Below are 12,561 nucleotides of genomic sequence, written 5' to 3'. Positions count from 1 at the left end.
GTGCACTCACCCACACGCACGGTCACACGTGCACTCACTCACACGTGCACTCACTGACAGACATGCACTGACCCTGAGGCGCCTGCAGGCACACCCTCACACACACACACACACACGCGCTCGCACTCCCAGGCAGACGTGCCCCACACAGCGGCACAGGCGCAGGCGCACACTCTCCTCCATGCTCACACACGCGCCTCTCCCACCACGACCTGCCAGAAGCTGGTGGCCTGGCTGGGCAGCCTCCATTGCTGGCCTGTGGCCAGGCCTGGCGCCATACGAGCAGCCCCATACAATACCCGCTGGCCTCTCGTTATAGCACCTCCCTCCAGAGCGAGCCCAAAGCCCTGGGCAGACGAGGGGCTGGAAACCTTCCGCCTCTCAGGGTGTTTGCATCCGCTCGGGTCCAGGTGCCAGGTACCAACCCTGCCCCAGGGGGACGAAGCGGACAGGCACCCACAGGCTGGCACCATGGGGTCCCTGGCAGCTAGCGGGCAGCGGCACTGGGCAGGGGGCCGCTCTGCACCCCGTCCCCCAGGAACGCCCAATGCTGCCAGGGCAGCACCCTGCATCCGCGCCGCAGGCCGAGCCCCGGCACAGCACCGGCCCAGCAGCCGGACCTCGCTCCTCACAGACGGCTCTCTAGTGTCAGCCCCTGGCCACCCAGGGAGCATCCCCAGCCCCGGGGACAGCTGCAGCCTCGCCAGCCCCCCAGATCTCTGCACTCGGAGGGTTCAATCACCCAGTGCCCAGAGGGGGCTGAGCCATGAACTCCCCCCACCCCATGGCCCGCGGTGCCTGGGGCCCGGCGTTGTCCCCTCCAGGCCAAGCGCCCCCGGCGCAAGGCCGCTCGCACATGGCACGCGTCCGAAGAGTCAGCGGGCTGCAGCCTGGCACCGGGGCCGAGGGGCCACGCAGGGCGCCCGCAGGAGCACAGGCCGGGGGGGAGGCAGCGTGGCCTGTGTGAGCTAGGCCTTGGCACCACACCAAGGGGGCCGCTTTGCATCTCAAAGGCAGCGTCCCCCCCGCAGAAGGAATTAATGCTATTAGCAAGTCACTTCACAGATAAGTGGGGCTCATTAGCTGCCCGACCCCCTGCCCCAGAGCCTGCCGAGGGGGCGGAGACGGAGCCTCCCTGGTCTATTAGCATCCCCCTGTCAATTCCCATTAGCACCCTCCCTGTCACGGCCTCTCCCAACGGCCCGAGACGGGGGAAGGCCACAGGCCCCATGCACGCCTGAGTGGAGCCGCCCCACAGCCGCCCCCCCCCCCGTCCCCCCTCGCTGGGACCTGGGCTCAGGAGCCCGTGCAGGCCAGGATCCCAACTCCCCTAGGCCCCGCTTCGCCCCACAGCCCAGCCCTGGTGGCGGGGGGAGCAGGGAAACACGGCTGCCCAGCTCTGACCTGGGCGGGGGGCTTGGGGACCCTGGTAACTGCAACGAGCCGTGGACCACCAGAGCGCAGGGCTGGGCTGCCCCACTGCCTGCGGGCCACTGGGAGAGGGGACTTTGCCACCCACCCCACAGGCGGCTGCCTCCTGCACGGGGGGTTTCTGCACCTGGCTGCATTCACACACAGCAGCTGTGTCCAGCCTCCCCTAACCGGGTACAGAGAGGCCCTGCCTTCCCGGCCATGGCAGCTGGCAGAGGAGCGAGTTTGAACTGGGACCCCCCTGCCCAGGGGATGGGCCCCCCCAGCTATTATCTGGAGCTGACGCCTGATCCTCTTCTGTCCGACTTTCTCTTCCCCCTGCCCTCCACACCAGCTGGGCCTGGCACCCTTTTCCTGTCCCATTGGTACCCTGTGTAACTAGCCCCACAGCCTCCGTCCCAAGGGGCTGTCCAGCCCATACCCTGGGCTCACTCGCCCCTCATGGAATGCAGCCACCTCTGGGGTGGGACGCAGCCACAAAATGAGGCAGCATGTTGGAACAGGAAGCTCAGAAGCATCCTGCAGCCAGTGGACTCTGGTGAGGCCCCAGGAGATGAGCCGCAGAGGACCTGGGGCAGGACACGGGCCGGGCTGAGCTTGCCCACCCAGGGCTACGCCCCAGCAGCCAGGCCACGTGTGGGCAGGCCCTGCGCACTAGCCCATGCCCCGCCCCGGGGACGGGCAGGCAGCCACGGCACAGGCAGCTGCTGGGGGTGCCTCAGACCACTTGCAGAGCTGGGACTGTTGTGGGGCCCATGCAGCGCTCCCTCCGGCCGGGGCAGGGAGGAGAGCAGGGGCCACATCCCCACCCCCAACGGGGGCACTGGCCTCCACGGCGCCGCCTTCCCTGCCCCGGGGCTGCCCCAGCATGGTGGGCCCCCCACCCAGTGCCCCTGCTGATGCCATGGGCTCACAGGTCCCCCTCACCCGTCCAGCAGCTGCCCTGAGGAGCCCCGCACAGCTGGTCGAAGGGCTGGTCTGGCATTTCCTCCCAGCCCCGTCCTCAGCAGCCCCCCCCTCCAGCCACAGCTCCCCTCCCCCAGGGGGGCCGGCCTGGAGCCCGCCCCACTCCCCAGAGCCCCAGCAGGACAGCTGGGCCAAGAGAGGGCATCGCTGTCTACCCACCCAGGGGCTCGGCACGGAGCCCACCGCCGGGGTGTGAGCCCGGGGGCCAAGCCAGGAGAGAACCCAGGCGTCCGGCTCCCACCCCAGTGCCCGAGTGCTGGCTAGGAGGCGGAAGTGGAGACGCCTGTTGGTCCGTCCCGGCTCCCCCTTCGCTCCCCCTTCGCTCCCCCGGGGCCCAATGCGGCAAGAGGCGGCAGGTCATCCCAGAGAGCGGTTTATTCAGGGACAGCATCACAACAGCTCGGAGCTCTTCGGCTCCTGTCCCCCCCGGAGAACTCCATAAATACCCTCCCCTCCCACCCCTGCCCCCAGCTGTGAGCCGTGCCTGCATGGCCACACCAGCTGCATTGTCCCTGGCAGGGGGCGCGTCTGGGGCAGCGCCGGTCGGTCTGGGGCGGCGTTCCTCTCGGGCGTGCGGCCCTCGCTGGCCCGGCACGCGGGGCTCCAGCCGTCGGGATGCTGGGGCCCATGAGGACGTGCTCTGCCGCCGGCTGCTCCTCAGGCTTGTTCCTCTGGCTGGCGGGAAGCCGGGGCCGCGCGGTCAGTCGTGGGGCAGCAGGGCCTCCAGGAGTGAGAAGAGCTCCCCAGAGAGATCCTGCAGAGAGGAGCACAGGCCAAGTCAGTCCTGAGTGCCTGCCACGGCCAGTCTCAGCCGCTGACAGCCCCCCCCAAACTGCCCCGGGCGGGCACAGACGGGCACTATGCAGGGCAGGTCCAGCGAGCCCCTGGCACCAGCTGGAGTGAAGGCACTGAGCTGTTTGCTGAAGCTGGCTCCTGCCAGGGCCGGGAAAGGGGGTGGTCTGGGGTCTGGCGAAGCCCTGGGGATGAGAACCCCCCCAGCCAGGCTCAGCTGTGCTGACGGCACTCCTGGAAAGCCTTGCCCCGCTCCAGCGCACCCCAGCCCTGCCACCCGGGTAATGCACTGCCCTGCTCGAAGGACCTGGGCTAGGGGGATTGCAAGTGGCCAGGAATCTGGGGAGCACCTGATTCTCAGAGGAAGCCAGGGCTCAGCCCCCAGCCTGCATCTCACGCGGCACCCTGCCAAGTGCGCCGGGGAGCCCAGCGGCCTTGCGCCTGTGGGGAGAGACCTGGCCGAGGGCAGGGGTCAGAGCGTCAGAGCAAGCGGACAGCTCGGTACCAGCCAGGGAGTCACTCTGCCCGGGGAAACGCGGAGCGAGGCTGACGAAGGGGCAGGGAGCGAACGTACCTGGGACGACAGGCCCATGTCTGCAAACTCAGCTGGCAGCAGCGTTGGCCCCGCATCTGGGCTCCAGGCCCCGTGTGGCTCTGCTGGCGGCGCAGCGGCAGGGCAGTAAGGGGGCGACAGCCAGGGGGCTGGGTCTGTGCTGAGTGCCCCGTGCAGCTCGGGGGGCGTCGCAGCGGCAGGGCAGTAGGTGGGCGACACCCAGGACTCTGTGCCCGCGGGGGACCCTTCCCGCTGGGCTGGAGATGCTGCCCGGAGGACAGGGGTCCTGGCCTGGCAGCAGCCCAGCCCTTCGGGGCACAGGTGGCAGCGCCGGCGTGGGCCCTCCCTCCTCTGGGCCAGCGTCTCCTCGCTGAGGCCCAGCAGCTCCGCCAGGTGGGAGATGTAGCGGCTGGCCAGGCGCAGGGTCTCGATCTTGGTCAGGCTCTGGCCGGCCGGCGCCACCGAGGGGGGCAGGTAGCGGCGCAGGGTGTGCAGCGCCTTGGACAGGTTCCTCATGCGCAGCTTCTCCCGCTCGCTGGCGCTCTGCCTCTGCCCGCCACCGGCCCTGCCCCGGCTGCCCTTCCGGCTCCCGTGTGCCGGACCCAGGCCAGCCCTGCGTCTCGGAGCCAGCCCCGGGCCGGGGGCTGCGGAGCAGCTGCTGCAGGGCTCTGGGGGGGCCGGGCAGAGGGGGTGCAGGGGCGAGAGGCCGCAGGAGTCGGTGGAGGGCGTTGGGGAGCAGCTGCTGTACCCCTCAGTGGTGGGGAGCATCCCGCCCCACTCCTGCAGCAGGGCCTGGCCGGGGAGCAGCAGGAGATCCTGGGACAGGAGCTGGGCGGGCGAGCTGGCCATGGCGTCCGGGCTCCTCGGGCTGCGTCTGGCGGGAGAGTGCAGCAGCCTGAGCTTTATGCTGCGGCCGGAGGTGTGAAGTGGCACCTCTGCCGGCCCCATCAGCACATCAAAGCCCTGGGGGCTGGGGGCCTCTGGAGCGCTGCTCTGAACCAGCTGGGGTGTGGAATCTTCCCCCCGCCGGGGTGGGGCTGCCTCGCGCGTGAAAGCTCCCTCACCCCACTGAGTCCCAGCTGCAGGTACCCCGGGCCTTGCAGCCGGGGCCTGGAGGGATGGCAAGGGCCCAGGGCAGCTCTGTGCGGATGCCCCCCTCAGAGGGGGCAGCGTGAACCCCACTGCCCAGGACGCAGCAGGGCGCAGCGGGTGGGTTCCCGTGGGGCAGTGCCAGCGGCCCCGTTACACGGGGAGGACAGAGCCCCACGGTCACCCAGCTGGGAAGAGACCCTGGGAGCCCAGGCTGCACGCCCTGGTGCTAACCATTACCCCACACTGCTCAGCCCTGGCCAGGCCCTGCCGCACTGGGGGAGGACAGTGATGGGGCAGGAGGCTCATCCTGGCGGCAGGGCTTGGGCCAGGCGCTGCCCGGGGCAGGTGTCTCCTAGAGCAGGGCTGAAACCCAGCCCCGTCCCCCCGGGATGCTGGAGCGCGGGGCCCAACCCCAGTTCCAGGCTCTGCTCTCCCAGCTGTGTCCTGAGCCCGACACCCCCCACATTCTGGGGAGGGGCTCAGCAACGCGACCCACGGGTGTCCCCACTGCACGGGCCGTGGGCAGGGCCCTTGCGCCTGCTCCCTGGGCCCCACGGCCGCCCCACAGGCTGCCAGCAGGGTCTGGGCAGCCCGGAGCCAAGGGGGGGGAGAAGCAGAGAGACCCAGCCCCTGGCAATGGCATTTCACACACTGCCACTAATGAGCCGGCCGCCCTGCGAGCACATCCAGGCCATGGCTCAGGGGCTCTGCCACCCCCCTCCCACCCCCGCCGGCTGGCTGCAGGGGGCAGGAAGCCGTGTCTGTCTGTCTGCTGCCCCCCCACCCCATCAGCATGGGGGGAGGGGACAATGGGGGGAGAGGCTCTTTGCTGGTGTCTCTGTCATGGGGAGGGGCTGGGAAGGTGGGGGCATCAGAGCATCCTGCCCCCCACGGAGGGGCGCGTCGTGCCCTCAGCGCCCATGAACCGCTCCCGGCGGGCAGCCACAAGACAGCAGGGCTGGGAGGAGCCAGGGCCCCCCCCTCACCCCGTTGCGGGCAGCAATGGACTGGGCCGTTTGGAGACGCTGCCCCAGAGCCTGCGGCGGGGACCCTGCACCAGGCAACTGCAGCACTTGTAAAGCAAGAATATTAAACCCTCCCCCCCCCAAGCCAACTGGTTCCAGGGGGGTTGGGGGGGGGACCTCAGCAGGCAAGGGGGCAATGCAGCAGGAGGGGCACGTGGGCCCAGGACTCCCAGCAAGAGGGAAGCAAGGTTCCCCCCGGGATCCCAGCCCGGCACGCAGGAGAAACCCTGGAGAAACCCCCTGGCTCACGGCCAGGCCATCAGGGCCAGGGCGAGCCTGTCCCCAGGGCTCTGGCCACTCCAGCAGGAACAGCCCCTAGCCACGGGCCCCCAGCCCTTCCCTGGGACTGCCCTGCCCCGTGGCTCTCCCCAGGTCAGGCCCTGACAGGCCAGCGCTCCAGTGGGTGGCTGGGGGGGGGCTGATGTTAGCACAATTTCCCCTGGCTGCCCATCACCCCCCTTGGCACAGCCCGGCCAGCCCTCGCCCCCCCCCATCCCATTCCATCAATCACCCTCGCTACTTCTCTTAACCTTGCCTCAGCAGTGAGGGGCTGGGCCGTTCGGCTGGGCCTGGGAGCCAGGACTCCTGGGTTCCGTGCCGAGCTCTGCCGCTAACTCACTGGACACACCTCAGCACAGCACTTCCCTGCTCTGTGCCTCAGTTTCCCCATCTAGCTTTTGTAAGCTCCTCGAGGCGGGGGCCGTGGCTCCCTTCAGGGGTCTGTCAGTGCCCGGCACGGCAGGGCCCTGATCCCTGACTGGGGCCTCTCAGAGTCATCATGCCACAAATGACACCAAAACCCAGCCCGGGGCGGGTCTGGACATGCCCGGAGAGGTCTCTGGCTGCGCGACGCCAGCATTTTCCCGACCAGCTCGGCCCCATGGCTAGTAAGGAGAAGCCCAGAACCAAGGGGGTGTCGCAGGTGGAACCACAGCCCCCCACAGGCCGTCCCATGGAGCCGCGCTGATCTCAGGTGGGGAGGGGACGGAGCTGGGAGGGAGCCCTGGGCTGCGTTCCCAGGCCCCGGGCAGCTGTCCCTTGACACGTCGGGTGTAAAGGTTACCAGGGCAACCCAGGGCTGCAATTCTGGGAACGAAAACAGCCCCGGGAGAGGCTCTCAAGGGAACGTGGCGTGGGACATGCTGCCAAAATACAGGCCCCCCCCCCCCCCACTGACACTGGTGTGTACACAGACCCCCCTGCCCCCGCACTACCCCATGTGTACACAAGCACCCGCTGCACGGCTCAGACATACGCATCCCTGCACCAGGACAGGCGTGGACATCCCCGAATATAGGGTCTGGGGGTGGGGGCAGCCAGGCCAGGAAACTTCTCTCACTCCCCGTCCCAGCCCCAGTGCTCCAGGTCCTGCCTCCTCCCCGCTCATGTGCAGACCCAGGGCGAGCTTGCACCGTGCAGTGTCTGGGCTTCACCCCTCCCTCCCTGCCCGCAGGGGAGCCGCCCTTGGCCAGCGGCATGAGCCAGGCTGACTCTTGGCTCTTGCTTTGGGCTTGTAAAGTCCCTCGGGGCCTGGACCCTCTGGGCAGCTAAGGAGCAGCACATGTCACAGAGCACGCGTGTGCCAGGCGTGTCACGGAGCATGCGTGTGCCGGACGTGTCACAGAGCACGTGTGCAGAGAGTGTCACAGCATGTGTGCGCAGGGTGTGTCACAAAGCACGTGAGCAGAGTGTCACAGAGCACACGTACGTGTCACAGAGCACGTATGCAGAGAGTGTCACAAAGCATGCGTGCACCAGGCGTGTCACAGAGCACATGTATGCAGGGCATGTGGCACACACATCACCCAGCCCCACACCCAGCATAGTCTGGGAATGTGTCATGAAGCAATTGGGTGCAGAGCATCACAGAGCGTGTGTGCTGGCCGTGTCACAGAGCGCGTGTGTGCTGGGCGTGTCACAGAGCACGTGTGCACCGGGCGTGTCACAGAGCACGTGTGCGCTGGGCGTGTGGCACACACACCACCCAGCCCCGCACCCAGCACAGACTGGGACTGTGTCACAGAGCAGCTGGGTGCAGGGTGGTCCAGGCCCCCCTCAGGTGCGCGAGATACAAGCAGCAGAACGAAGCCGATCAGAGGCCGCAGGGCAGGGAGACGGGGTGCGGGGTTGCCAGCCTGCCTCGGCATGGGGCGCCACCCATCAGCGTCCCTGCTCTGACAGTGGGCAGCGCCAGCTGCTACAGGGAGGGAACCAGAGCCCCCTGACGGACGAGGATGGTCCGACCTCCCCAGAGGGGACCCCCCCCGGCCCAGGTGGGCGGTGATGGGCCCCTGCCCTGCAGCAGGAGGGGCTGAGGCCAGGCAATTGTGACAGGGAACGTTCTGGCCACCCAGCGACGTGTGTCCCCCAGCTGTCAATTCTGCTTACCTCTGGTGTCTAGTTGCAGGGAGTTCCGTAGGCCAAGCGTGCATTGTGTGCCGATATTTCCTTCCAGCAGTTTGCTGCGTGCAGCCTCTGGCTGCCTCCTTCCCTGCGGTGCGTGGAGAGGGGGCACAGGGCGCCCCTGGTTACCTGCACTGCCCCGTTCTGGAGCCTCCGTCCTGGCTGCTCATTGTCTCCCTCCCTCCTCACCTCGCAGACCGGCCGCCGTTCCCCTCACCCCGCGGCCAGCGAGACCCCTCTAGAATCCCACGGCTTTAGATCGTGGCGTCAGGATGTTTCCCCAGCCCCCCTCTGTGCAGATGCTACAGCTGTTTGCGTCTCTGACCCCCCCAGCCGCACATGCCAACCTGCCCACAACGATGCCCTGCCTTTCCTGAGCGCTGGCAGGGAGCCGGGTCCCAGCAAGGTGCAAATGACCCCCCCGGACTCTGTGCCGCGCCCCTCCCTTCGCGGGCAGCTCCCCAGCCTCCGGGGCGCCCCTCCCTCACAGGGAAATCACCGCCAGCTGGCACGGTTAATACGGGCAGAGACAAAACAGCACGGGGGGGGGGAACGTTGTGCCCCCGCCCGCCGGGGGGGAGGGTTGAGGGGGAGACACCTCGAAAATGTTCCTAAAATGCAGTTTGACGAAAGCGATGCAGCCCCGGCCGGTCCAGCCTGTCCGTCCCAGGCACCTGCCCCTCCAGCCCACAGCCTGCCACAGGGCACCGCACGGAGCCGTGTCCCGGGGTGGCGAGGGCCATGGCGTCCCTCTGGGGTGTGAAGTGGGGCGCGCAGCGGGGGCCGGAGCGCAGCGGGAAGGAGGCCCAGCGCCCCGGGAGGTGCCGGTCTGTATCTTGCCCCATGGCCCAGCTGACCTGCGGGCCCAGGGAGGTGGCACTTGTGCAAACAGTGGAGCCCGGCGTGCGCTGCAGGGACTCGCTGAGAGCAGCAGGCCCCGCTCGCCCTGCTCTGCATTAACGGGGGACGCAAGCCAGGACGCCCCCCGGGGGGGAGGGGGAGAAGCGCCGGTCCGGCTCACACAGGAATCGTCCCAGGACAGAGCAGAGATGGCCCAGTGCAGCCTGGGTGCGAGCCCTGGGACGTGTGCCAGGAGCCTCCCCCCAGAAATCTGCAGGGCAGCCAGAGGGGCTGCCCCATGAGACAGCTCGGCTGCCGAGGAAGCCTGGCCCCAGCCAGTGCCGACGGGGGCTGCAGGGCTGAGCTGATGTTGAGTACCCTGGGACACCAGGGCTGGGCCCTATATCCAGACCACTGAGCACAGCTCTGGGGGGAAGCTCCCAGAACAGAGGAGGCAGGGCTGGGGGACCGGGCGGGCTGTGAGGCCGGGCCAGGAGCCACACGCACCCCGGTTCTGGGGCGAGGGAAGCTGGGTCAGGCCCCCCCAGATCCCACGTTCCCTGCTTGTCGCAGGTGAAGCCAGCAGAGGATGGGCTGACACAATCTAACACCCGGAAGTGACGCCAGACAAATTCAGCCAGGGAAGCCGGCGTCGGCGTTTACCAGGGAAGGGCTTTAGCCACGGGAGCAGCTCCCCAGGAGGTGGATTCTCCGCCGGGAACAAGTTTTAAATCCGGCTGGGAGGTTCCCGCACCGCGCCGCTCTAGTCACCCAGAGTCACTCTCTGGCCTGCGTTACCCGGCGGTCACACGCGGTGATCGCGCTGCTCCCCGCTGGCCTGGTATCTAGCACGGCCCTTCTGCTGAGCTGGGAACAGGGCCCAGGCGTCTCGGGCGTTAGCCGCCCGGCGAGCTGTGCCCTGGGCGCACTGGGCTGTGGGCAGCGCCAGCATCGCTGCGCGGGGATTAACGACGACCAAGCGCTCGGGGGCTTGGTCCGCAGTGGGCCCCCCTCTCCCCATCCTGGGGAAGGTCAAGGTCCCAGCGTGGCCTGGAAAACTGAGGAGCTGCCCCTGGTGCTGGGGTGGCCCAGCGGCATTGTGGGATTGTGCTGGTCGACTCAAGACGGGCTGGTAAGAAAATTAGCAGCTCTCACTGCCCTGTGAATTGTTCCCCGCACACTTCCCAGCGCAGGGCAGCCCCAATTAAAGGGCGGAGGAGTCAGAAATGACACCTCTGCAAATGGGGCTGGCTTTCCCAGGCCTCCAGCATCGGCCCCAGCCCCGGCTCTGTGGGTTTTGACACCTCCCTGCAACCTGCCAAGGTGCCACTTCACACCTCCAGCCTCACATAAAGCTCAGGCTGCTGGGCTCGCCCCACACGCAGCCGGAGAAGGCCCAGCCCGGACGCCATGGCCAGCTGTCCTCCCCAGCTCCCAGCCCAGGACCTCCAGCTGCTCCCCGGCCCGGCCCTGCTGCAGGCGTGGGGCTGGGCCCAGTCCAACTCCACCTCTCCCAACTCCTCCTCAGACTCGCATAGCCCGTCCCCTTCGCCTGCACGCCAGGCTTCCCGGGAGCCCCTACCCGGCTGCCCCTCGGGGCCAGCTCCCGCGCTGCCCCTCAAGCACAGGGCGGATCCCTGCGGCGGCAGCCAGCGGGCACAGGGCAGGGCCGGCGGCGGGCAGAGGCAGAGCGCCAGCGAGCGGGAGAAGCTGCGCATGAGGAACCTGTCCAAGGCGCTGCACACCCTGCGCCACTACCTGCCCCCCTCGGTGGCGCCGGCCGGCCAGAGCCTGACCAAGATCGAGACCCTGCGCCTGGCCAGCCGCTACATCTCCCACCTGGCGGAGCTGCTGGGCCTCAGCGAGGAGACGCTGGCCCAGAGGAGGGAGGGCCCACGCCGGCGCTGCCACCTGTGCCCCGAAGGGCTGGGCTGCGGCCAGGCCAGGACCCCTGTCCTCCGGGCAGCATCTCCAGCCCAGCGGGAAGGGTCCCCCCCGGGCACAGAGTCCTGGGTGTCGCCCACCTACTGCCCTGCCGCAGCGACGCCCCCCGAGCTGATTTGGACTCAAAGAACTGGAGCAGCATCCTGGGTGACACCCACCTCCTGCTCCGAAACTGGGGTGCCCCCCGTGCTCCATGGGGCCCAGCTCGCAGACTTAGGGGCCTGGGGCTCTCCCACCTCCTGCCCCAAGGCAGGGAGCCCTCCAGAGCCCCACGGGCGACAGATCACAGACACTGCGGCCTGGGGATCGCCCCACTGCTGCGTTGAGCCCCCCGACTCCAGTGGGATAGGAGCCACGGCAGCACGGCCCTGGACGTCGCCCACGCACTGCACCATGCGGACGGCTTTCCACCAGGTATGCGCTGCACACTGGCAAGCAGTCAGCCGGGGGTGGCGGGGGGACCCCTTCCCTTCCCCGTACGCTAGCGAGGCCCGGCAGGAGGCCTGCAGCATCAGCACCGGTCTTGGGGCCAGGTTCCCCATGGAGCCTGCAGCCAGTGGCACCTGCCAGGGCACCGGGCCTAGCACTATGTTTCCGCTGGTCCAGCTCCTCCGACTCCTCCAGGCAGCAGCAGCTTGGAAACCAGGCGCCTCCCTTTAAAGTGCATCTCCCTGCGCCCCGGCGTCCCCTGAGCCACGCTGCCCATGCAATGCGGGCCAGGCAGAAAGCGCCCCCCCCCCTCGGTGTTCAGGGTCTGGGCTGAGCCCCCAGGGTCTGTCTGGTCACGTGCCCGGGCCCGAGGCGGGTTCTGCTCCGGGAGCCCCAGGAGGGGTACGAGCATTGCCCCAGCAATGCAGGGACCGTGCGTCAGAGCCTGTGCAGACATGCCAGGCCCGCCTCGCCTGCGCCACAGCTCAGCTCTCCATGCCAGGGCCAACCGCACGGGGCTGCGGGGAGAGCAGGACCCTCCCTGCTGCAGAGCAGGGCGCCGGCCAGGCCAGGGGAACTGCCTGCCACGGTATGATGTGCAGCACGGCACGCGGCTCCGAGGGGCTCTGCAACCGGGGCCCCTCAGCCGGCCGCGCCCTGGTCAAGGGGGTGAATAACACTGCCTGGACGCTGCGGGCGGGGGGGCTGACAGGTCCTGCCCGGCCCTGACGGGTGCAGTCACCTCACCCCGGCACCTCCTTAAACACAGCTTTTCTTTTGGCACCAGGCAGGCCCCATCTGTCCATCCCTGGACTGGTCCATCGCCCCCAGTCCCCAGCCAGCCCACAGCCACGCCAGGGACGCCCCCGCGGAGCCAGCCCGGCAGCAGGAATGGTGGGCAGCTGGCGCTGGAGAGATGATGAGAGGCAGAACAGCCGCTGCATTTGGATGCGGAGACACAGGGACCTTCACTGCCTAGCGCTCGCTGCGGCAGGCTCTGCTCTCGGCAGGTCCCTGCCAGGGCCCCGCGCCCCATCCTCGCTGTGCCTGGCCAGGAAAGGCCCTTCTGATTAAACCCTTGCCATG

At 68.6% G+C, this 12,561-nt stretch overlaps 2 protein-coding genes across 2 annotated transcripts; one reads left to right on the top strand and one right to left on the bottom strand.

Moving 5' to 3' along the window:
* Positions 1 to 3,097: 3,097 nt before the first annotated feature.
* On the bottom strand, positions 3,098 to 4,591 carry LOC137158269 (mesoderm posterior protein 1-like). The gene is made up of 2 exons (XM_067556055.1): positions 3,764 to 4,591; positions 3,098 to 3,151 (listed from the first exon to the last, which is right to left on the bottom strand). Exons 1-2 carry the CDS (start codon positions 4,589 to 4,591, stop codon positions 3,098 to 3,100), a joined length of 882 nt encoding a protein of 293 aa, XP_067412156.1.
* Positions 4,592 to 10,512: 5,921 nt separating this feature from the next.
* Positions 10,513 to 12,454, top strand: LOC137158268 (mesoderm posterior protein 1-like). Its single transcript, XM_067556054.1, has 2 exons — positions 10,513 to 11,460; positions 12,263 to 12,454. Exons 1-2 carry the CDS (start codon positions 10,513 to 10,515, stop codon positions 12,452 to 12,454), a joined length of 1,140 nt encoding a protein of 379 aa, XP_067412155.1.
* The last annotated feature ends 107 nt before the right edge of the window (positions 12,455 to 12,561 follow it).

Source organism: Emydura macquarii, unplaced genomic scaffold (assembly GCF_026122565.2).
Source record: "Emydura macquarii macquarii isolate MOO-44397 ecotype Brisbane River unplaced genomic scaffold, CSIRO-AGI_Emac_v2 contig_1644, whole genome shotgun sequence".
Classification (NCBI taxonomy): domain Eukaryota; kingdom Metazoa; phylum Chordata; order Testudines; family Chelidae; genus Emydura; species Emydura macquarii.
This window is presented reverse-complemented; position numbering and strand designations above follow the sequence as displayed.

Excerpts from the sequence above, each read along its gene's own strand:
- LOC137158268 (XM_067556054.1), top strand. The coding sequence starts at position 10,513 with ATGGCCAGCTGTCCTCCCCAGCTCCCAGCCCAGGACCTCCAGCTGCTC. Across the intron at positions 11,461-12,262 it reads TGCGGACGGCTTTCCACCAG|GCAGGCCCCATCTGTCCATC; the intron begins GTATGCGCTGCA and ends TTTTGGCACCAG.
- LOC137158269 (XM_067556055.1), bottom strand. The coding sequence starts at position 4,591 with ATGGCCAGCTCGCCCGCCCAGCTCCTGTCCCAGGATCTCCTGCTGCTC. Across the intron at positions 3,152-3,763 it reads ACATGGGCCTGTCGTCCCAG|GATCTCTCTGGGGAGCTCTT; the intron begins GTACGTTCGCTC and ends TCCTCTCTGCAG.